The following is a 24,917-nucleotide window of genomic DNA, read 5'->3' on the forward strand; positions in this document are numbered from 1 at the left end:
CAGAACTGAGACTTCAGCCAGATCATATCCAAGATCAAGAAGGCTCTGAAAATTAGCTACAAGCTACAGGCACCCTTCAGGTGGCAAGCAGAAATGAATGAATGAATGAATGAGTGAGTGATAGAAAGAAGGAAGGAAGGAGAGGAGGAGAGGAGAGGAAAGGAAGGGAGAGAAAGAGAAAAAGAGGAAGGGAGGGAGAAAGAAAGAGGGAGGGAAGAAGAGGTAGAGGGAGAAAGAAAGTAAAGATGCATCGGTTAGGATTCACATGGTTGCAAATAACAACAAAATAGAGCTCAAAACATGCTTAAATAATAAAGAGGCTCCTCTCTTTGCAAGTTGAGCAGAAGGGTGGGCTTCAGGGTTGACTGAGTCTGGTGGCTCTGGTCCTTTTTCCTGCCTTCCCTTGACTCTGCTTTACTTCCAGTGCTGATGTAAGGTGAATTAGTTTGACACCCTCACCTGAAAATGTCCGAAAGGAAGGACTTTTTCAGGAGCACCCAGTAACTTCTCATATTTCACTGTGTAGAGTGGATCATTGACTTATTGTTAAATCAGTCACTGCAAAGGAGTAGATTTACCTGCAGATCAATCAAGCCTACTTACAGACCAATCAAGCCTACTTACAGAACTAGATCTTCTTCCTCTAAAACCTGTTTCTCAAACTTAACATTGTTGATGTTACAGGCCGGATAATTCTTTGTTGTTAGAGGCTGTCCTGTGCCCTCTAGGGATGTTTAACTGCATTCTTCACCTCTACCTACTAGAAACCAGTAGTACACGCCATCCTCGTGACAACTAAAAAGGTCTCCAGACATTGCCAAATGTCTTCTTGGGGGCAGAATGGCCTCCCCACCTCTACAGCCCCAATTGAGAATATCTGACTTAAACACCCGGACTGCCAGGTGAGGATACCTGACCAAAAATCCCAGCTTAGTTAGGAAGTAGGGAATAGGATTGCTCACCACAAAGCGCTTTGAAATAGGGAAAGGTCAGGAGCCTTTTTTATGCAGACAGGCTATATCGGAAAGATGGCCCATGACCACAAATGAAACAAGACCTAGATGCCGAAGACAAGAGCAGAGAAGACACAGTCTACCCTAGGAAAGAACTAGTTAACAACTCTTTAAAGACCATCAAAGGGAGCATTGAGAAACCAGCCTGGAGCAAGAGACAGAAGCAAGTGAGGGACACTATCTATCTGAAAGCTAAGGTGAGATATTGGGGGGCAGAGGGACTTGGCCTTGCCAAGGAACGAGGATACAGAAATACCTTTCTCTCCCAGGGGTCCAGTATCCATGTGACTGTGGGGGCTACAGGAAGATCAGTGGAGATCAGAGCTACAGGGAATAGCAGAGGCGCTGGTAACCAGAGCAAAAGCTAGGAGTTCTATATGAAAGGGAAGGAGGATCCCATTAGACTTGGGATCCACCCAAATCAGTGCGGACCCAGACGTCTGAAAGGGAGAGGACAAATGCTGCCACAAGAAGAAGATGAGGCAGGGAAAACTCTTGCAAGAGAGAAGAAGCCCACTTCACTCAGCCCAGTAGGATGGTGGGAGGAATGGGGGTAATGACAAAGTGACCAGGTGAGCAGGACGTGTGTATCTTCCTCTCCGTGCTGAACTCTGGGAGTGTGGTTATGGAGTATTGACAGGTTAAAAGGAAGACCAAAACAGGAGATTTTACCCAGATTGTCAGTGGGGACTCAGGATGCCTGTCTTTTTTTCTTTTTTTTTTTCTCCCTCACAAACATTCTCTTTATAGATAAGCTTAATATTGGTGGCAAATTTTAATAGAGTAGAAAGGCTTCACATGTATTGTTCATATATATATATATATACATATATACACACACACATATATATAACAAATATATATATAAAGACATTAAAGATAAATATATATATTTAACAAATATATATATGTAAAGATTTATTTTGTCAGAGAGAGAGAGCACAAGCAAGGGGAGCAGCAGGCAGAGGGAGAGGGAGAAGCAGATTCCCCACTGAGCAGGGAGCCTGATGTGTGATACGATCCCAGGACCTTAGGATCATGGCACAAGCCGGAGGCAGATGCTTAACCAACTAAGCCACCCGGGCATCCCTGTTTAAAGTTTATGTATCTTTCTGAAGAGAGAAGCTCTCAAATTAATGTGCACTGAGGAGGCAGGTCAGCTCTGAGGCCCCAAGGCCCCTGCCCCCTGTACGCTATCCAGGTGGGGAAACCGTGAACCGAGGCCCTTGCCAGCTCCTCCCCGCAGAGAGAGTTCCAGGAGCGTTCCCACCATTGGAGGAGAACTCCTCCAATGGATCTTTTCTATTCTAGTTGCCCTTTTAAACCAGGGCTTTTTGTCTGTGCCCCAAGGCGGACAGATGTGCTCCCGGTCCCTCAGAACTATCCCTGCCGCCCCAGTCCCTCCAGGGCCCGTTGTTGGCATTAGCACGGCTTTGTTTTTCCTGCTGTTCTATCTTTAGCTGTGCAGAAGCTGCTCAGTCAGCCCTCGGTTCTTCAGGAGAAATGGCTCTATAAATAGGTGCAGATTTGGCGTGTCCGTGGAGGAGGTGAGTTCAGTGTCTTCCCACGTTGCCATCTTGGACGGGAACTCTCTCCCCAACTTTTGAGACTTTGGGGATAGGTAGCCTGTTGGCGTAAAACTGAAATTTCTCAGCAGTGAGTTCGTGTCATTTCTGACTCCGTCTTCAGCTTCCGACCTCCTGAGTCCAGAGACAGAAGAACACAGGACAATTATAAATATGAAGCCTCTGAAAGATCCAAACGTGCTCAAAGTGAGGTTTTTCTCCTCACACTGAGCACTCAACATAAAAAGCCAGCATGTGAGCATATCTTATGCAATGTTAAAAAAGTAAACAGATGGCAAAGGGTTTGTGCTCAGAAAAAAAAGAAAAAAAGACGCCAGAACAAGTTTCTTCATTAAGATGAGCTCATTCACAACTTTATATGTTTACTTATTCCCAGCCAGAACATCTTGGTCTGTCCTATAAACTGATATTTTGTGTTTAATTCTTTCTGAATACCATAGAGAGTTAAATATAAGTATATAACTCCCCTTACAGAGCATCAAGTATATTTGAAGTTTGGGAGAGAACGCTTTGGTTTTTTGCATTCCATGAAGTCCTTAAATGTTAGAAAGATTAATAGAATACTGTTATCCAGTGTTGGCCAATCTCATATTTAAGCTGAGCCTGAAGATGTCCACTGAGTTAACACATCTTTGTGTGCGGGCCACTGTAGTGCCATGAAAATCCTGATGCTGTTGTCCCTCATAGAGCTACATGGGGCGTTGCAGCTGCCTCCCAGTGGAAACTGCGGCTGGTCACTATATCAGAACCGCCGCCCGTTCAGTTATAAGCCAGAGCTGAGGATCAAAGGCAGTACCACATCCGAGTCTGAACAGACCCACACAGCTGGCTTTTGCTTTGTAATGAAGTTTCACCTCACAAAACAGGGATCGTTTTTGTTTGCTCGCTTGCTTTGATCTTAGCTTTTGTGTTATTTTCCTCCTTTGTTCACTCCCACAAAAATACTACTTCCCACAAACCATTTCAACCTCCTACCATAACCAGACCCAAGCCTTTTCCTAGGCACAGTTCTGCTTCTCATGGCAGAGGGCTTCTCAGTAACATCAAAATGCCCCAAATTGTGGGTGTTACGATTTTAGTGTCATTCTCTACCTATTCTTTACACATTTAATATTTTTAATTACATCTTTTTTAAAGGACGTAGGCTGATGGTTAAAAAGAGGGAGCTTACAGCCACATATTTGATCCATATCAAAATACAGCGTTTTTCACAGAACTAGAACAAATAATCCTAAAATTTGTATAGACAACAGAAGGCCCTGAATAGCCAAAGCAGTCTTGAAAAAGATGACCCAAACTGGAGCTTTCGCAGTCCCAGATTTCAGGATATACTACAAAGCTGTAGTGATCAAAACAGTCTGGTACTGGTGCAAAAATGACACGTGGAAAAAGGAAAAATGGTGCTGGGAAAACTGGACAGCTATATACAACAGAATGAAACTGGACCACTGTTCTATACCATACACAAAAAATAAACTCAAAATAGAATAAAGACCTAAATCCATAAAACTTCTAGAAGAGAACATAAGGTATAATCTCTTTGACACTGGCCTTAGCAACATTAGCTATGTCTCCTCAGGCAAGGGAAACAAAGGCAAAAATAAACTCTCAGGACTACACCAAAATAAAAATTTCTGCACACCAAAGGAAACCATCAACAAAACAAAAAGACAACCTACTGAGTGGGAGAAGATATTTGCAAATGATTTATCCAATAAGGGATTATATCCAAAATTTATAAAGAACCTATATGACTCAACACCAAAGGAAAAAAAAAAAACCCAGACAAATAATCCAATTAAAAATGGGTAGAAGAGGAACACCTGGGTGGCTTACTCAGTTAAGCTGCTGCCTTCAGCTCAGGTCATGATCCCAGGGTCCTGGAATCGAGTCCCACATTAGGCTCCTTGCTCAGCAGGGAGCCTGCTTCTCTCTCCGCCTCTGCCTGCCACTCTGCCTGCTTGTGAGCTCTCTCTCTCTCTCTGACAAATAAATAAATAAAATCTTTTAAAGAAAAAAATGGGTAGAAGACATGAACAGACATTTCTCCAAAAGGAGACATCCAATGGCCAACAGACACATGAAAAGATATTCAACATCAGTCATCATCAGGGAAATGCAAATGAAAACCACAATAAGATACCTATCATAGTGTCAGAATGGCTAAAATTTAAAAAAAAAAAAAACACAAGAAACAGCAAGTGTTGGTAATGATGTGGAGGAAAAAGAACCCTCATGCACTGTTGGTGGGAATGCACACAGGTGCAGCTATTGTGGAAAACAGTAGGAAATTTCCTCAAAAAATTGAAAAATAGAATTATCACATATCCAGTAATTTCTACTGGGCATTTACCCAAAGAAAATGAAAACAATAATTCAAAATGTTATATGTACCCCTATGTTTCTTGCAGCATTATTTATAATGACCAAATTATGGAAACAGCCCAAGTGTCTATAGGTAGATGAATGGATGACGAAGCTGTGGGGTGTGTGTGTGTGTGTGTGTGTGTGTAACAGAATATTACTCAGGGACGCCTGGGTGGCTCAGTCCCTTAAGTGGCTGACTCTTGGTTTCTGCTCAGGTCATGATCTTAGGATGATAAGACTGAGCCTCATATCTGGCTACATGCTCAGCAGGGAGTCTGCCTCAGGATTCTCTCTCTCCCCCCCCCCTTCTGTCTCTCCCCCTCGCACACTCGCTTTCTTAAAAAAATAAATAAGTCTTTAAAAAGAAAAAGAATACTACTCAGCCATTAAAAAGAATGAAATCTTGCCATTCGCAAGATTCGCATGGCTGGATCTAGAGGGTATAATGCTGAGTGAAATTAGTCAGTCAGAGAAAGACAAATACCATATGATATCACTCATTTGTGGAATTTAAGAAACAAAGCAAACGAACAAAGAAAAAAAAGATGAATAAAAAAACCAGATTTTTAAATACAGAAAATAAACTGGCGGTCACCCGGGGAGGTGGGTGGGGAGATGGGTGAAGCTGGTGATGGGGATCCAGAGCACTGATGATAAACACGCGTTATGTATAGAATTGTCGAATCATGTTGTACACCTAGAACTAGTATAACACTGTATGTTAATTATACTTGAATAGAAAGTTTTAAAAAGAGGGAGTTTAAGCTCAGAAAGAGAAAAATGTGAAAGGCACTGAGGGAAATGTAAAAGACCACATCACCTGGGATGAGCCCATCACCATGGTTTCTGTGAGACTCCCCACAGTGAACTAGACAGAAGATACTGGCCTGACCCAATAGAGCATCATCAGCAAGCAGCAGCAGACCACCTAAAAAGCAAAGGTTGTGCTTAGATATGTCTTTAAAGTATCAGCTTGCTATAGTGGAGATGCAAATAAGTCTCAACCTCCTTGTCTCTTTTGAAAGATATTCTTGGGCACTCTGTGAAAGTAACACACTTGATATTCATATCTTGAAGGAAAATCCCTGTATTATTTTTCAGTTATGAAGATAATTTTGGGGGCACCAGGCCTTCAGCTCAGATCATGATCCCAGGGTCCTGGGATTGAGCCCTGTGTCAGGCTCTCTGCTCAGTAGGGAGCCTGCTTCTCCCTCTCTCTCTCTCTGTCTCTACCCTGCTCCCCTCCCCCCATTCATATCCTCTTTTTCTCTCTCAAATAAATAAATACAATCTTTAAAAAAAAAAATAAGAAGAAGAAGAAAAGTTTTTGGGCACCTGGGTGGCGCAGTCGGTTAAGCATCTGACTCTTGGTTTCAGCTCAGGTCATGATCCCAGGGTCAGGAGATCAAGCCCTAAGTGAGGCTGCATGCTGGGCGTGGAGTCTGTTTAAGATTCTCCCTCCCCCTCTCCCTCTGACCCTCCCCCTGCGCGCGCGTACACACACACACACACACACACACTCTCTCTCTCTCTCTCTCTCTCTCCCCTCCCCCCCAACCAAAAGAAGAAGAAGATAAGTTTTAACTGAAACCAATGCAATGAACCTCTTTCCATACACTATCCGAGGAACTCTGGGCAAATCCTTGATTTCTCAAGTGTCTCCCTTATGTTATTTTAAAATGGTGATCACAGTACCCACCTCATAGGGCTATTGAAAAATTAAAAGGGTAAATTCTTGCAAAGAACTTCAAAGAATGTCTGACATACACTAAGTTATCAGTAAACACTGGCCAGTAGTAGTAGTAGTTGTTGTTAGTAGTAGCAGCAGCAAGCACAGCAGTAGTAACAGCAACAGGAGCATGGGTTACAGTAGCAGTACTAGTGGATGTGGGAATAGTAAGTGGGACTCATTATGGTCAGCAGTAGCAGCAGCAAAGCTCTGTGCTCTTAACTATGGCCAAATCTGTCCTAGGTCAAAGAGCCCATCAAATTGTACACGACATTTCCACATGACACTGCTATTGCACACACAAAAAATTTAGTATCTCATACTTAAGCATCTGCAAATAACCTCCTTCTTTGCCTTGAAGTTGGATGAAAAGCATAGAGGGTGTTGACACCATGTTACACATTTACGGGTGAGCCCAAGAAGGGCCAAGCAACATCTACTCTCTTGAAGTCATAAGACACAGATCAAGGAATCCCCAGGCCTGGGGACAGTGCCAGGGAGTCTGCATTCTGAGGGCCTGGAAACAGCCTTGCCCATCAGGACCGCTGTATTAGCCAAAGGCCTTGCTGTCCAGCTGAGCCCACTCTTGGCTAAGCTACCAAAAGGAGGAAGGAAATGGAGTCTCCCAGGCCATCTTTTATCACCCGGCTAAATATTTTGAACCCAGGATTTAATTCTTTTTCTTCATGAAGAAAAGGAATGGACACACCAAGAGTTTAAAAACATGATACAGCCTACAAGTTGGCTTGTTTGTAGTGTTTTTATTACCCACCAGTGGGAGGAAGTTTATGAGCTGCGTGAGGAGAGCCGGCTGTGACAAGAGATGAACTGTTGGAGGCTTTTGGTTCCACGTATTATGTACTAGGGCAGGAATGTAAGCTGTAAGGAAGTGTATTTTCTATGAAAAAATGGAAAGATATTTACAATGAGGTTGTTATAGACTATCCTCAGGTATGTGTCTTTACTGAAAATGTATTTCCCTGCAACAGTATACCAGACTGACCAGTTAACTCACAACTCTTTTTTTTTTTTTTTGACTGGAATGTGATACAAGCAACATCGCCTCAGAAGAAAGATACAATATCGTTATTCCCACCAGACTGATAACATCCCAGATCCTCGACAAAGCTCAGGAGGCAGTGAAGACATATTCTCCTGCATCTCCACAGACCAGGGTGGCTCCTGGAAACATTGTAGCATTAAGTTGGAGTCAGAGAAACATCCTAGATAGGCCGCTTGTTTGTGGCTTTTCCTCTCCTTGTTCAGCTCCGCCTAATTCTCAGAGGTGGATAAACTCACTGAAGAGCATCTTGCCTCATAACCAAGGAGACCGTCGGGAGATGTTTTCCTCCGATGCTTGTGGTGGCCTGGCTCCAGAGGACACCGCCAGACTCATGAACGAGGTCGCTCCCTGGGCTTCTACCAGGAGAACCTCAATGGAAACATTTGAGGAACATTATCTTATTCGATTTTTCTCTCCCTGCCAACAGACATTTGGCAACAGATCCAGAAATCTCTCTCAAAATATCTCACATTCTTCCTCATCCCCAGCTCAGTTGTCATCATTGGTTGCTCTGAGGAATGGAGTAATTTCCTCCCTATCTGGGCTCATCCGCAGATAGGGTACTGCTAAATGCTATTTTAAAAACATCCAAATTACAGTGCTTTAATTCCGTGTTTCTGTTCAGTGGTGGCCTTCCTCAAAATAATTTCAAGACCTGTGCTCCTTTGTTCTTGGGATTCTGCAGTCCCTTCAGGCGGGAACCAGGAGGGGTTTTTTTCCCCTGTAAAGTGCCAAAGAGCAAATAAAGTCAGATGTCTCTCTCGCAATTTCTCAACTCTGCTGCTATAGCCAAAGGCAGCCATAGACCAACCCAAATGACCGTGGCTTTATTTCCATAGAACTTCATATATGAACACTGGAATTTGAATTTCATTTAATTTTTACCTGTCATGAACTCTTCTTTTGATTTCATTCCCCAACCATTTAAACCATTCTTACTTCAAGAGGCAGACAAAAACAAGACCTGTAGCCCTGGGGCTAAAAACATATGTTAATTAAAAAAGAAAGAAAGAAATAAAGATAAAATAGAATGAAAGAAATCAAACTATATCTATATACATATACATACACATATATATGTGTGAGTGTATATATACATACGTATGTATGTATGTATGTACATACATATAAAAGAATGGAAATTATTCAAAAAGAGGTAAAAATAAGAAAAAAAAACTGAAAAAAACAAATAAAAGTTAAAAAAAAAAAAGAGGCAGGCGAAAATGGGTGGTGGGCTAGATTTGGCCCACAGGCCAAGTTCAGTGAGTCTTATATTCAAGTAAAAAGAAAATCAAGTTCAAAATGTTGTGATCTGATCATTCAAACTCCTTAGAGTTGTGTTGTTTTGTTTTGGCAACTGGACATTAAGTGTTGGCCTCTCTGTGTTTCTTTCCAACAGGCTCTGAAAACATGGCGGCGTCCCATCCCATTGCTGCCGGCACCCCTGAAGGAAGCAATTATGGGGCAATAGGTATTTCCTACAATGAGTTCATTCGTTGAAGTATTTCCTAATTCTCCAGAGAATAGGATACAAAGGGCCCTCCAGCCACTACTGACTGTGAGAGTGCGTGATGCGGTCATCCTGTAAGATTGTCTTTTCTTTATAAGATGTACCGGTTGGGTGATCTGGAAGACTTCTTCCAGCTCTAACTCTCTCCAGTTCTGTTCTTCTGTGCCAGCCACACGTAAGCAGAATTCCCTACTGTGACTGCCATCGACCCCCAAGGTCTCCGTGGGGATGCTTTCAGACCCAGCCTGAGTTTAGTGCATGAACAGTGTGTCAGAGTCAAGTCAGGGAGCCCGACATCAATTGATGAACTGTTTCATTCTCAGATCTCAGTGGAGTGAGGGCGATCAGAAGACTAAGGCTCTGCTGCAGGTGAACATGGCCGTAGGCAAACAATTGCTCTTTCTGGCTAACTTCATAACTGAACCTAGTCATTCACATGGCAACCCCCCAGTGTTCATTGCGTGTCCTGAAAGAGACAGAATTCCTGTGGGTCTATGAATGATTCATTTAAAATGTCAGGGCAAAGGGGCTGAGAGTCCTTACTCTGTTCCGTGTGCTGAAGCTTGGAGAATCATGTGGGTTTTGTGCAGGCTACTTATTTCTGGCTCTGCGAGAACAGGGGAGTGTGTGTGTGTGTGTTTAATTCTCTGAACCAAAGAAATAAAGCGGAAGTTAGGCTCTGCTCATGGGCTCTTCGAGCTGCACAAATTCCCATCTGCTCTGGGAAACATTCACAAGAACACAAGGATTCTTCTTCCTGAGAGTGGTGTTCTCATGCTGTAATCATAAATGCAGCATGTGGGGGGTCTCGGTGTACACATACTTTATCCACGAGCAATATATAGCCCCTGGATATGTGTGTGCTTACACGGACATGTGGAAGATGCCATACAGAACCGTGCATGTACATGTTTATATATTTATGTTCCTATTTTAAAATATGAAACATGACATATAAACATCATCTTATTTTTTGCATCCAAATACCTTATCAGTGCAAATGCCTTTATGTTCTTAATATGTATTTGGCCCTAGAAATAGACAATGTAAATATAAAAAAATAGGAGAAGAAGGAAAATTGGAAGTCCACTGAGAAGGAATTAAGAGAAAGAACATGTGTTGTGGGGAAGGAGTTCATTTTTCAACACAACATTTTCAAGAATGAGTCAGCACTGTGCCTTTTTGCAAAGAGGAATGGGCTCCATGGTACTCACTCTGGAAGGCAGCTGAGTTTTCTCTGTTTCAGAGGAGTCAAGCTCCAGTCCTGGCAGGCAGATGTCCTCCTCCGATGGTGGGCAGACGTGCCAGTCAGACACAGACAGCTCCGTGGAGGAGAGTGACTTCGACACCATGCCAGACATTGAGAGTGACAAGAACGTTATCCGGACCAAGGTACCTCTGCCTGACCAAACTCTGGGTGAGGGCGGAAAGTTCAACAAACACACCTTCAGCAAAACTCAGTTTCCTCTCTTTTCCTTGCAAGGGAAAACCAAACTTCCATGAGGGCTTTTGAGATAAAACACAAATACAGACTAAAAGCAATACTTGGCTAATTAGCATCTCTTTCTGGAAGAAGGAAGCGAGAGCATTTAGAACACCGCAATCTATTCCCGGTCTTCAGGGTCTGGGGGCACCAGGCTGGCTCAGTCGGAAGGGCATGGGACTCTTGATCTCTGGGTTGTAAGTTCAAGCCCCAGGTTGGGTGTAGAGATTACTTGAGTAATAAAACTTTAAACAACACTACTCAGGGTCTGAAGTGGCTGACCAGGACCAGAAGGGCAGAAGAGATCCAGCAGATGAAAGTAGAGATTCACTGAGGGGTATACCCTGGAAAACTCCCTGGTTTTGTACATATCATCCTTTAGGAATAAAGCTCATTTCTTTCCAGCGTATATTTATTATATTGTGTTGTAGCCAGTAAAGGAGATGAAAGCAGGTTGTCTAATTTCAATCCTGTCATTCAAGAACCACACAGTGGACATCTCTGAAAACTGAAAACCCATTCCTGAGATATATGAAGCATCTGAGACTCCCAATACATTTTCCACATCAGCCAATTCTTACTGTTTCAGAGAAAATGCTAGGATTTTTATTGAGGTGCTGTGGAGGGAAAAATTGAAAGAAAAGTTATATTAAATCATTATAATCCCTAGTGAGGGATTGAATTGAAATTCTGTAAAGCTCTCCTATGTATCTTTGCCACATACAGTTGTGCACTCTCTTTTTATTTGATACCCTAGATGTTCCTTTACCTGTCAGATCTGTCCAGGAAGGACCGGAGAATTGTCAGCAAAAAATATAAGATTTATTTTTGGTGAGTAGATGACTATTGGGACCATGGTTCCCTGAGTAAAATGGCAGTTTTCTTAGTAAAAGCCACAATCATTTATGGTACCAGTTTCCATTTAATGAAGCAAAAGTATAGATGTTTTGAGAATTCATGCCACATTCTATAAGAAAAACAAAAATAACTATAAAAGGCAACCAGCCCTAAATTAAAGACATACAAAGTTGGGGCACCTGGGTGGCACAGTCAGTTAAATGTCTGCCTTCAGCTTGGGTCACGGTCTCAGGGTCCTGGGATTGAGTCCCGCATCGGGCTCCCTGCTTGGCGGAAAGCCTGCTTCTCCCTCTCCCGCCCCACCTGCTTGTGCACTCACTCTCTCTCTCTCTGACAAAAATAAAATCTTGAAGAAAAAAAAAAGGAAAAATGAGAATGGTAGTAGAAACCCTTTTGTTTAGGGAGCACACCAACTCCCATTTCCAGAAAGACAACATAACAATAACATGTCACTATCTTCCATGAGAGATACTACACTGCAGCCTTTATGTTCTTAGTATGTATTCTGTCTTCTCACCCTGCCTGGCTCTTAGAAGAGCCAGTAATTCCCGGGACTAGAGATCTACAGCTTCTCAGAGTAGCTGGAAACCACCCAGAAAGGAGATGATACCCCAGCAGGTGATAAACAGACCTGTGGTGATCAAGCACCTAGATGCAGCTTCTCTCCAAACCGAGAGGCTGAGTTGCCTGGCAGGTGACACCCTCGCACCCCTGACCCCCGCTCAGAAATCCCAAGCTGACGCTGTGACAGCTCTTCCGTACTTTTCTCTGGAGGGCCGCCATTTTACTTGGGTACAGATACCCCAGGGAAGCAGGGGCAGTGGGGGCCCCACGGAATTTCATAGTAGGACCATCATTTTGGAACTAAGGTATCTTAGAGAGCCATATCCCTTCATATACTCCATCTCCCATTACTTACACTCTGATCACTTTTAATCAGACAGCATTCTAAAGGAAGAGACCCTCATCCATAATTTGGGTAAAGCAGAAGCAAGTGTTATTTATAGTTTTACCAGTGATTATAGTAGCGGGATGCTGCAGAGACAGGAGTTCTATAATCAGTTTCTAACTACTTTTACAAGTGAACTAAGGAGTTATGAGGTGGAAGGATTCTTTTTTTAAAAAAAATTGTTAATTTGGAAACAACTATTTCCGGTTCTTTCTGCCTATTTAGGAACATCATCACCATCGCTGTGTTTTATGCACTGCCTGTGATCCAGCTGGTCATCACCTACCAGACAGTAAGTGCTGCCCAGATCCCAGAATCCCAGTTTCATACCGCAGGGACAGATCTTTGCTATGACTTACAGAGAAAGGTATCTATCACTTGAGCTCAGTCCAAGTGTGAATTTCCCATTTCAGTTCCAACTGGACCTGTCCATTGCTTCATCTTTGATGAACCTTTATATCTAGTTCCCAATTGTTTATCACAGAAGGGCTTGAGACCTCTTGTATTATTTTGTCACCCAAATCGAAGGTATCACTTGATGCTCTTTCAGTCATAATATCTAGCAACTATATCTGTCATTTACCAGGCTGAACTTCTGATTGTCAAGGGGTAATGAATAGAGTAAATAAGTTCCAGACCAAAACAAAGAAACCCGGTGTGTAATTTAGCCTGCGCCCTCTTATAAAACTAAAAACAGCTTTACAAAACTAGTAAGATATTCAAATTTAGAAAATATAAAATAAGAACAAAAATTAAGTAAAAACAAATAAACAAAGATAGTAATTAAAGCAGCTTGAGAATCCTCCTCATAGTTCATAGAACCTTAGGATCCAGATCCCATAATGACCTTCTCCAGCGTTTATTACACACAGAAATCCTGCTTTGAAAGGATGAGGCCGACAGTGTTTCTAATACAGCATCTCCCAAATGGCTGTGCATCAAAATCACCTGGGGAGTTTTAAAATCCTGATGTCCAGGCTCTACCCTATACCAAATTAGATCCAAGTCTCTGAGAATAGAACAGGCACCCGTATTGATTAAACCCCCAGTGAGTCTAGTGTACAGCCAGGTTTGAAAGCCAATGGTCTAATAGTATTTAGCCAATTCCCTACCTAATAATGCAATAAGGGTGAGGACTCTTATGAGGTTTGGGCACCACTGCTTCTAATCTCCAGGGCCCTGTCTGAAGATAGAGCTATGCTATGGTCTGGGAAGGTTCTTAACGTTAGAGATGGTGATAAAGACAGAAAAGTGAACACATCCCCCCTTACGTCGCCTTGCCCTGTGGTTATCACTTCTGCGCACAGGATGGGACAGCTCTGTACCCTCCCAACACGCATCTAGAAAATAGAACATAGCATGACAGTCCTAATAACCCTGTGCTGTGTGAGGAGGGCAAACGACGACCCATCCCCTGCTGAGAAGGAACACTGGTTCCATGGTAAATCACTGTGAGCAGGGCCTGCCTTTTGTGATCTCAGGCTGGGCTCAGCAGATGGAGAAACGCTGCATCTCCTCTTCTCACTCTTGATGTTGCAGGTGGCGAATGTCACTGGCAATCAGGACATCTGCTACTACAACTTCCTCTGTGCTCACCCCCTGGGCGTCCTGAGGTGAGCCCTGCCCTCTGGTTGCGCGTGAGGCACTTAGAGATGCCTTTCTAGATGATGCAATGTCAGTTTTTAAAAATACTAAAAACAACCATGGAAAACTACCCCAGTTGAGGTTAAGAGGGATGAAATCTAGAAGTTTTGAGACCAGATGTGCTCCTCTCATTCCCATATAGGGGCCTCAGGAGAGAGTCCTAAGAATAACCAGCTAAGAAGAGGGCAGGGATGTTTTGAAAAGATCAGGTCCTAGATGTAACGACACTCATCCATGCACATGAGTTCCTCGTACATTAATCCTCTGAACAACCTCATAAACTACATAGGATTATCATTACTCCCTCTTTCAGATGAAGATGCTAAGGCTTAGAAAGGTAAGGCCTTGGGGGAGGTTCGTCACCTGTCAGTGATGTCAGGACTCAAACCCAGGCCTGCTGCCTCCAAGGCCATGCTCTGCCCTCCAGAACATGGGGAAGTGGAAAGAGCATTCGTCTGGCAGCTGGGAGCCAGACTTCTTGTTCCAGAATTAAACCAGCTTCAGTTTCCTGAAATAAAGCAGCTGGCTATGACCAGCTGACACTTCACCATTACAGAGCCGAATATTGACACACACAGCATGGGTCCAACTATGAGAATTCCCTCTCACAGCGCAGCTGAGACCCTCGGCCAAGATGCCCATCCCTGAAGCAGCTGTTTCCCAGGATTCATTCCATTCCAGTCCTTAGGATAAGAGAGAACTGAGTGGGTATCAGGGAAGCCAATCAGGCATCCAGGGCAGAAATGGACAGACACATTATCACAGGCTAGGCATCCTAAAATAAAGGAGTAGGTTAAAGATGATCTCTGATGATTTGCCAGTCGTGAAATCTGATGAGAAGGCTGGGCAGAAAACATGGGATGCTGAGAGGACTCACACACTCGTTCATGTGTGCATTCCCTCCTTCCTTCATTCATTCTCCAAATCTCTTGGATCACCTGGACTCTCTCATGGTTTCCCTCTCATCCCTTAGTGCCTTCAACAACATTCTCAGTAACCTGGGCCACGTGCTCCTGGGCTTCCTCTTCTTGCTAATAGTCTTGCGCCGGGACATTCTCCATCGCAGAGCCCTGGAAGCCAAGGACATCTTTGCCATGGTGAGGAGAGGGCAGCCAAATCAGATGTGGGAGCTAGGAAGGGTCATGGTTCTGAACTGTATCTGCAAAGGGGAGGGACATCTGGCTGGATTGTGTGGTGTTGGATTACAGGAAAAGAATAACAGGAGGCCAGAAGCTTGGGTTTCCAGATTGTATGGCTATATCACCAGTTGGTGTCTTTCCACTGACCATGCTCTCTCCTCTTTCAGGAATATGGGATTCCTAAACACTTTGGTGTTTTCTATGCAATGGGTATTGCATTGATGATGGAAGGAGTACTCAGTGCTTGTTACCACGTCTGCCCTAATTACTCCAACTTCCAATTCGGTAATTAGAATTTCCATCAACCACACAGATTTGAGTTATAGGGGTCCTGTCCTGGGACCCTTCCCAAATGTATGCAAGATTTGAATGATATTTTATGTGAGCTAAAGTGATTTGAGGGCACCTCCTCACAGGACATGGTTTTCATGGGTCATACCATCTTTTCTCTCTGACCACCTTTCAGACTACAAAAGGCTCAACGTTCAATGATAATCCCATGGTTAGATCTGCAGATGAGCAATGGGCAGATAGAATCCACCAACAAACATCAGGAATTTTCCCTTAGTATAATTTGGCTTAGCTTAGCAATTAGACTGCTTTGGGTTGAAAATAATAGAAAGCCCAATTCAACTGGATTAAATAATAAGGACAATTATCAGCTCACCTTCTGCAAGTGCAAAGGTGGGAAAGGCTTGCGATGGATTCATCAGGTGGCTGTGGCTCCAGTTCTCTGCAATGCCTTGGCCTGTAAGCTGATTTTATCCCCAAGCTTTCAGGAAACGCATGATGGCAAAAATAGCTACGGCAAGTCCTGGCTTCCCATCTCTACTTCATGATGTTTCCAGAAGCCTTCATTTAAAAGCAAGGAAATTTCTTTGCCAAAACCCCCCAGATGACATTCTTCCATACGTCAGTAGTTTAAATAGTCACAAGCCTACGGTTAGCTCAAGCATGGGTTGGTACACCAATCATGGTGGCAACGGCAGGGCACTACCTTTAGACCAAGAGACCCATTGGTAGAACCAGGAGTTGGAGTTAGCTTTGCTGAAACAAATAGGAAAGGCATGAATTTCCGAATTGAAAATGGGGAAGATATCTGAGTTAGTACTGATAAGCTGTCAGAAAGAGGGCGGGGAAGAACTGATGCTAGTAGTAAGCAATTAGCAGTGACCCCCACACTCAAGGATAGGGATTTTAAAAAGTAGTCATTTTTATGTTTGTGTTCTAGCCTCTGTCTGTGAATCCAGAACACCACAGAAATTCTGTCACATTTAATTTTCTTTAGTTAGAAACATTTTTAATAGAAAAATACTGTAGAGAGCCGTATCAGTCACCACTCAGAACAAATGCCAACATTTTAAAAATATTTGCCTTGAATCTACTTTTTAAGAAATAAAACGCCGTGATAAAGTTTGAGGTTCCTTGAACTGCTTTCCAAATTTATTCCACCCTTCCCCAGAGGCAATAGCTATGACTAATTTGATATTTATCAGTCCAGTTTGTTTTTATAGTTCTACTACATTTGTAGTAAATTAATATTTAGTTATCACACTCTGTTTTGTAACTTTTTTTTTTCACCCAATGATATGTTTTCAAGATTTACCAATATTGAATCAAGGATATCCAGTTCATTCATTTTTAAGGACTGTCATCTTCTGTAATAAAAATATGAACACTGCATTTATGGGGCACCACCCAGACGTTGCACACAGTGTCCAGTGAATACCCTTACGTAGTTCTCTTTGTGGGACACGTGGGAGAGGTTCCCTGGGACACTTAGACGTAGAATTTTGGAGTCACCTGGCTTATGCATCTTCCATTGCCAAAATACTCAGTTTCTGCAGAGTATTAATTCCTACTTCCACTAGCTGCCTGAGAGTTCCCATTCCCTTACATCAGCATGAACCTATTATTGCCCGACATTTAAATGTTTCGCTACATTCTTGAGTAATATGGGACATTGCCTTGTTGTTTGAATTTGTATCTTCATACTTCTCATGCAGCTATGCCACATTTCATTTCTAGCTGTTTTCCATCCCTTGGCTGTAAAGCTGGGTTTGAGCAGTGATCAACACGGTTCTATTTCAGGGTGCTGATAAGGACCTACCAGTCCACCTAGGATGCTTTTTATTGTCTCCACTCCCTAATTGTTACCAGTATGGGCTCCTGTTACAACTGCTAAACAGCAGCATTTAAGCACAAATTCCTCCGCAAGTAGGGATAGTTGGTTATTTACCGTGTCATCGGATGCTTTGCTTCCATGAAGTAGGACCAGCCTCGGAGGGTTTTAGAAATGGGATGTGTGGGGTCTGGCTAGAGAACGTGGGGGCAGAGGCTGTCCCGTTGGAGGTCTCCACACAGTCTGAGGGCAACAAATACTCCAGGGCCTGAGGGCAGGGGGTTCCCAGGCTCCAGAGAGAGGATCTGTCTGTGGCCCACTGGGTTCTGACTGTTTCCACTCCTCCTGTGTGCCCTCAGACACCTCCTTCATGTACATGATTGCCGGCCTCTGCATGCTGAAGCTCTACCAGACCCGCCACCCAGACATCAATGCCAGCGCCTACGCCGCCTACGCCTCCTTCGCGGCGGTCATCACGCTCACTGTCCTCGGAGTGGTGCGTGCCCACCTCCCTGCCCCCGCACCTTCAGCCCTGCTTTCCTAGGGGATGCTCCCTTGGGAGGTCGTCCATTGTTTGCTTGCTTGACCTCAGGAGAACAGGTTTGAATGAATCGCAATCCTTGGTTCCTGATAGGCGGCCATCGGGGGTCAATTCATGGTATTTTACTGACGTAGCAAGCTAGTTATCTCTAATAATGTAAGAGGCACCTGTAAAGCTAGCCCTGTAGAGTTTCGCCATCAAGCTGGGACTTGACTCACGTGAGATCGGCGTAGAGATGGACAAGCTGATCGGACAGAGACTGAGTGGACGCCACTCATGGAATGTGCAGGGACATGTGTGGGTTGGGTGCAGTTATTTGAAGAGTATTGGCCCCCAACTCTACACCTGTTGCCCTTTCATTGTTGCTGTTCCGTGTCTCCCCCATTTCTTCCCTCTCCCATTGTCACAGGTAGCCATTCGTTTTGGCGCAGTAAGGTACCTGTGAGCTCACAGAAGTTAGGGGCAGGGGAGAGACACCACAATGCGTGCACGGCTGGGGTCTGACTCCGTGTGCATACATGACAGAATGATTTTCATGAGTTCTGTGGGGAACAGCCCCGATGAAAGTAACTTCCATCTTTACTCCTAGGTGTTTGGAAAAAATGACCTGTGGTTCTGGGTCATCTTCTCTGCAATCCATATCCTGGTGTCCCTGGCCCTCAGCACCCAGATCTACTACATGGGTCGTTTCAAGATAGGTAAGTCACCTGTTACCCTATACTGAACACACCGATGAACGTACCCCCAGACAATACTGTCTTTGCTTGCCCTAAATGGAAGTGTTGGGGGTCCTCATGAACACGGTCTCTGAATTCTGTGTTTGGTAACTTCTCCTGCATTGGGTCACCGTGAGCTGTTGCCACTAGTTCTCTTTTCAACCGAGAACTAAGCTTGCCCTACCTCAGACTGAGGCAGACCTCCAGCTCCAAGTCCCAGTGCTTTATAACTCACGGAACTCTGAAAGTGTATTTGAAGAATGGAGCACCCACCGCACCACTTGTTCCACCTAGAGAAATCCTTTTCTGTCTGTAGCATTTCAAAGGAGCATTTCTCTGAGCAGGCTAAATGGTTATCGAGAATGAATTCTATGTTGTTTTCAAACTCTGGGACTGGAACGAATATTTTGAGACTTACCATTCTTAACAGGCAGGACATCGGCTGAACTCCCCCACAACAATGTACACGTATCACCGTAGAGCACTGACTGCTCCATGGAAATCAGTTTCTGATCTGGGGCCATCACTCGTTATATGTGGGAACAGATTTGAGTCATTGTAGAGAATTACATTTCCCCAGTCCTCTGAAGGGCCAGGAAGTCAGACTTAAATATTCTTTTATCTCTTTCAAGAAAACTAATTACATATAAACATAGGCCCATCCCTAATATTTGCAGAGCCCAAAGCAAGACTGTGAATAAAAGTCCATATAATCATGTGTGTAAAAATTTTGAAGTTCTAAAGCAGGCTAAAAAAAAAAAAAAAGAAGAAGAAGAAGAACCTATTAAATACATGAAAGGAAGGAAGGAATAAAGAGAGGTAGAAAGGGAAAGAGGGAGACCAACAAACTAATCAATATAATATGCCTTCATTACAACCTAGAAGGTCCAGGCTCACATTTAAAATTGTCAGCTCCCCAAGAACACTCTAGAACACAGCTGATTAGAAGAGTTGGTCTCCGGCCCCTATCCATCTTGTCTTTCCACTGTGGCTCTGTCCTGCATCTTAAGCAGCCTCACAGGTGTGCACATCGACATTCTTGCCCAACATCCAGTTGGCCACTCCTTGCCCCTAGAGGTGCTCACTCTAACAGCACCCAATGCCCTCAGGAATATCGACGGGTGAAGGGGGCTATGCAGGCTCTGAGTGAACTCAAGTCCTTCTGGGTAGAGAACTCTGGGCTCTGGAATTCAGAATGTGGTCCAGAAGGAGAAGGAGTAACTCCTTCATCCAGCAGACCCCTCACTCACTGGGGATCGAGGACCTTTAAAATATGGCCAGGTCTTAGAGTGATTCACATAAACAAGTAGCTTCTGATTAGAAAGCTGAATAAAACAATTTCAGCAGTGTAGTTTTCTCCTTGGGCTCAGTCAGTAGATTTGCCTCTGGCGTTAACATAGCCAATGAATGTATCTTCAAGTTGCCCAGTGCAAGCATCGCTAAGTGGTTGTAGGGAGCACTTGGTTTGGGCTCTGGTCATGTCCCAACCTCCAGACTCACAGGTGAGTGAAGTCATGCAAAGTCAACTTTGAAAAGGAAAATAATTTGAAGCACTGTTGATCTGGCTTCTCCCAGGTTCTCCCAGAACTGGAAAAACAAATTTGAATCCAGATATATGTGACAGGAGGGTTCATTAATAATACATAAGGAAGCTTTTAGTATATTTATATTACTTTTGCCCTATGCGATTTTGCCTTACTCTATTTACCTTCTTAAAAAGGAGAAATTTAATGTATTCTGTTATGACCATGTGATCATCTGCAGCGTCTCAACAGGAAAAAGATGTCACACATGAAGATGGAGGATTTGATCACAAAGGGACCCTTCCTTAGACAAGGTTGAGGTAGAGGAGAGTGAATGGGGTACCCTGGCAACCTGGAGTCAGGAGCAAGGAAGCCCAAAGGACAGGGAGGGAGTGGTTACCAAAATGTGGAAGGAGAGGAAGTCACTCTGAAAGGAGCAGTGACCTTTAGATGACAGACATGGGCCAGTCTGAGGCATCCTCCTAGGGAAGGTACCAGGCGGATGTTCACTCGGAGCTCACTCTCTTCCCTGAGCCCCTCCAATCTCCTGCTGGGGTTTCCCGCTATCCAAATCCATGGAGAGGGAGCAAAGCCACTTATGGGGTCCTGCAGTCAGCCTCCTGGGGAGCACGGTGTGGGACAGAGGTGTGGTCAAGTCAATGGAGGACAGCCAGTGCATAGCATCACTGAGATGTTCAATTTCTCTGATCACAGATTTCATGTCTAAAGGAAAATGTGCCATTCTATGGTGACAATGGTCGCAACTATATTTAGTCCAAAGACGGGAAGTTGGGCTAGTGGACCGTGGCTCAGCCAACACCAGCCTTACTCCCCATTGTATAAGCTGCCTCTGATTTCTAGAATGACTTACACCCTTCTCTGTGGCCCTCAGGCCCTACCTGAAAATGAATGTGGACACGGGAAAGGCAGCAGGGATGGGGCAGAGCATTCCTAAGGAGACAGAAAACCAGAGAACTCCTTGCCCAGATCCTGACTATGCTTCAGAGCCAGGGGTTTGCTCATGAGAGAGGACGGACAACACATTGCAAGCAGTGTCCGAAGGAGACAGGGAGAGACAGACGTCTCCTTCCCTCTAAGGAATAGTAGACTTGGGAATGTTTGAGCCAGGCAGAAAGATTCTGTGTTCTCTATGATGAGAAAACATTGTTTTTTTAATTGGAAAATAAAATGAAAGTCATCGCTTTGAGAGGAAAAATAAAATGACCAGTAGTTTACCTGTTTGGCTACCTTCTTATACCATTTTCTTCTCTCATTTCTTCTCTGCTTTCCACTGATTCAGACGGGTCTGATACAGGTAACGTTCAGCCACCCTTTCCAGCGTTCTTGGTTGTTTTCTTTAACCCACTGAGCCACCCAGGCGCCCCATCTTGGTTGTTTTCTTAACAAAGTGACCGGCAGGGCTGTCCAGCCCCCTCTGCTCCCCAGAACCCCCTTCCAGGCTGAGCAGATCAGTGGGGGGAGGGGGGAGAGAGGGGGGAAGGGGTCTGCACTCCAACCCAGCCTGCCCCCTGCCTCTTCTGGGCTATTGCATGGACCCACCCCTCCCTCCTCCATCCCTCTGTATAGCCAGTCTAGAGAAGTCTGGTTCCACTGACCCCAGGGGTAGACATGAAGGGGAACAGTGTTCACAACAGAGCTGGGGTCCCCCTTCGCAGAAATGCTGGCTTTGAGCAGACCGCAGCCTTCCTGTGACATCTGGGGGGTAGACGGCACGCAGAAAGACTGCTCTACCTGTGACCTTCACTCAGTTCCTATGACATTCATAACACCTACACTTGCTGTGTTTCCTCCTATGCTTTTGAAGGACGGCATTTAAAACTTCCTTTCCTGTCTATTTCTCGCCTTCTTAACTTACAACCCTCTGATTCCAGCTTCCCGACAAGTTTAGGCTTTCCGAACATGCTTCATAAATGGCCGTAAGTTCAGTTCTTACTGACTTAGAACCACAGGGAGAAACACAGATTAGAATTTTTGCGAGCGAAGATTCCCCATCCCCTAGAGGGAGCAGTTGTTTTAAGGTAGCTTGAGGGGTCCCATCACATCTCTGCTCTGGAGGAACCAGCACTGGGGTGAACTGTAAACAAAGGGAATCTTAGCCCAGGGGCCCGTGGAAGGGCTGGCCAGCCACCCACATTACTGGTGAGCGCTTGTTACTGTGTCCCCCTCACTTGCCTCTCTGCAGGGTGATGCCTGGATCTTGCTTGCCTCCCGGGACAGCCTGGGGGCCGCAGGCACTGTTTTTTAAGGCCTAACATATATTGCTGACCTATTCGGTGTGCAAAGCATAAAGTGAAGGCGACATCATCTTGGCCCTCAAAGCCTGGGCCATTGGGGAGTATCTTGTATGACCTCTGACTCAGCCTTCCCATGCGATTGTGTCATCGGCAGACTTGGGGATTTTCCGACGGGCTGCGATGGTGTTCTACACGGACTTTGTCCACCAGTGTAGCCGGCCGCTGTACATGGTACGTGCGCATCCTGTGTGCCTTGGCCTTCTCCCAGAGAGCGCGGGAACAGGAGGAGGAGCAGGCTCGGGGCAGACGCTCAGGTTCTCTAAGTCGAGAGAGCCAGATGGCCCAGGGTGGCGGAGGTCCAGTTAGGGGGAAGAAGCGTGTTACTTTCTCTTCTCGCTCATGGGAAAGCAAGCTGGGATGGATCTATTTTTATACATGAAACGCTGCTAGTGTATAAAGAGAACATATGTGTATACGTAGAAAACTACTAAACAGTGACAATTGCTGTGAGGAAGGATCAAGGCAGGGCATCCATGTATAAAATCACCCGAAGAAATGTGATTATTTCACTTGGGGAAAGGGAAGAGGCACTGGCTCCATAATTGTACCCAGACAGCAGGCAAGAAGCAGGCCTGTCCCAAGCAAACCTGGGCACCTATCTCTCCAGTTGCTTTCATTATACCTTGTTTGACTTTTTTACAGTGGGCAAGAATATTCTTTCAAAATTGTGGTTATTCATTAGTGGCTGAAACACAAGTCCTAAACATTCACCATTGTTTTCAGTATATTATACATTGCTCCACGGAGCAGAGGGATGGGCACCCTGGTCCCAGCTCTATCTTGGCTGGCAGGCCAGAGACCTTAGGAAGGCCACGTATGTCCCCTAAGTCACGGGGGACCTTTACAGAAGCAACTGGTGCTGCTGTTGGGGCCTGGCACACCAGAGTTCCCTAAGTACTTGCTAACAGTATATGATCCCAGGATGTTTACATAGAGCAATATGAGAATATTTGAGGCATCTAGAGCTTGGGCAGGAGCTGTAGGCACCAAACCTATAGGGTTTTATTCATGTGAAAACTTAAAAATCCAGTAGGACCTGTGAGTCTTTGGGGAGTTAAGCATGCTTTGGCTGTGAGCCAGGAAGAACAATTAACATTTTGTTTGTTTGCTTGCTTACATTAAGGGATACAGGCTGTCTCTTTTTTTTTCCCCCCTAATAGACTATTTTTTTAGAGCCGCTTTTTAGGATCCGCAAAAAATTGAGCCAAAAATACAGAGATTTCCCATCGATCCTTCCCCCACCCATGCACAGCCTCCCCCACTATCCACACCCCCAAGCAAAGTTGTACATTCGTTAGAATCAATGAACCTACACGAACACGTCATAATCATTCCGAGTCTGTAGTGTACATTCTTTGAGTTTTACAAATTTGTAATGACAGGATTCACCATTTTAGTATCCTACAAAGTCATTTCCCTGCCCTAAAAATCCCCTGGGCTCCACCTGTTCTTCCCACTCCCCCCTCCACTCTGATGCCTGGAAACCACCGATCTTTCTACTGTCTCTAAAGTCTTGCCTTTGCCTGAACATCATATAGCTGGAATAATACAGATTTTAGCCTTTTCAGATTAGCTTCTTTCACTTATTAATAGGCATTTGAGATATCTCTGTGTCTTTCCATGGCTCGGTAGCTCATTACTTTTCAGCACCAAATACCAGTCCATGGTCTGGACGCATTACTACACTTTGTGTATCCATTCACTTGCCGGGTGACACTTTGTAATTCGGCAGTTACAAATAAAGCTGCTATAACAATTGGTGCTCAGGGGTGCCTGGGTGGCTCAGTCAGCTGAGCATCTGACTCTTGACTCAGCTCTAGTCTTGATCTCACGGTTGTGAGTTCGAGCCCCACACTGGGCTCTGCACTGGGCATGGAGCCTACTTTAAAAAAAAAAAAAAATGTGTGCAGGTTTTTGTGTGGCTCTATGTTTTAGGGTGTTTTAAATTCTTTTGGACAAGTACCTAGGAGGGCAGTTTCTGGATCGTATGGCAAAACTATATATAGTTTTCTAAGACATTGTCAAACTGTCTCCCAAAGTGGCTGGACTATTGGGCATTCCCAGAAGCAGTGAATGAGCCTTCCTATTGCTCCACATCCAGGCTAACATTTGGGGGGACCCATGTTTCAGCCTTTCTAATAGATGGATTCATTTTTTTTAAATGAAGATATTTCCTCCAAACTGGATGGATCACCCACAAAGACAGAGCATCGCCACTTTTAAATAGTCAACGAGGCCATGCAAATTAAAGCATAATCAGAAACCACCTAAAAGTTTTAATTTGTACGCTGAGGTGCAGGACCAGATTGTGAATGAATCCCTACCCGAGTCATTTTCCTCTGAGATGGACCTTTCCAAT

The 24,917-nt window shown here is 44.4% G+C and overlaps 1 protein-coding gene across 4 annotated transcripts in view; it reads left to right on the plus strand.

Moving 5' to 3' along the window:
- Window positions 1-24,917, plus strand: part of SIDT1 (SID1 transmembrane family member 1) — a 97,718-nt gene that overhangs the window by 63,760 nt on the left and 9,041 nt on the right. For 3 of the 4 annotated variants that reach the window (XM_044251401.1, XM_044251405.1, XM_044251404.1), the window contains 11 exons: window positions 9,158-9,229; window positions 10,515-10,660; window positions 11,509-11,582; window positions 12,784-12,850; window positions 14,098-14,171; window positions 15,176-15,299; window positions 15,509-15,626; window positions 17,823-17,959; window positions 18,594-18,702; window positions 21,544-21,558; window positions 22,653-22,729. In XM_044251401.1, coding sequence (XP_044107336.1) covers window positions 9,158-9,229; window positions 10,515-10,660; window positions 11,509-11,582; window positions 12,784-12,850; window positions 14,098-14,171; window positions 15,176-15,299; window positions 15,509-15,626; window positions 17,823-17,959; window positions 18,594-18,702; window positions 21,544-21,558; window positions 22,653-22,729 — 1,013 coding nt within the window. The remainder of the gene's footprint in view (window positions 1-9,157; window positions 9,230-10,514; window positions 10,661-11,508; window positions 11,583-12,783; window positions 12,851-14,097; window positions 14,172-15,175; window positions 15,300-15,508; window positions 15,627-17,822; window positions 17,960-18,593; window positions 18,703-21,543; window positions 21,559-22,652; window positions 22,730-24,917) is intronic. The other variant, XM_044251402.1, reaches the window with a different exon arrangement.

The sequence above is a fragment of the Neovison vison genome, chromosome 6 (genome assembly GCF_020171115.1).
Source record: "Neovison vison isolate M4711 chromosome 6, ASM_NN_V1, whole genome shotgun sequence".
NCBI classification, from domain to species: Eukaryota; Metazoa; Chordata; class Mammalia; order Carnivora; family Mustelidae; genus Neogale; species Neogale vison.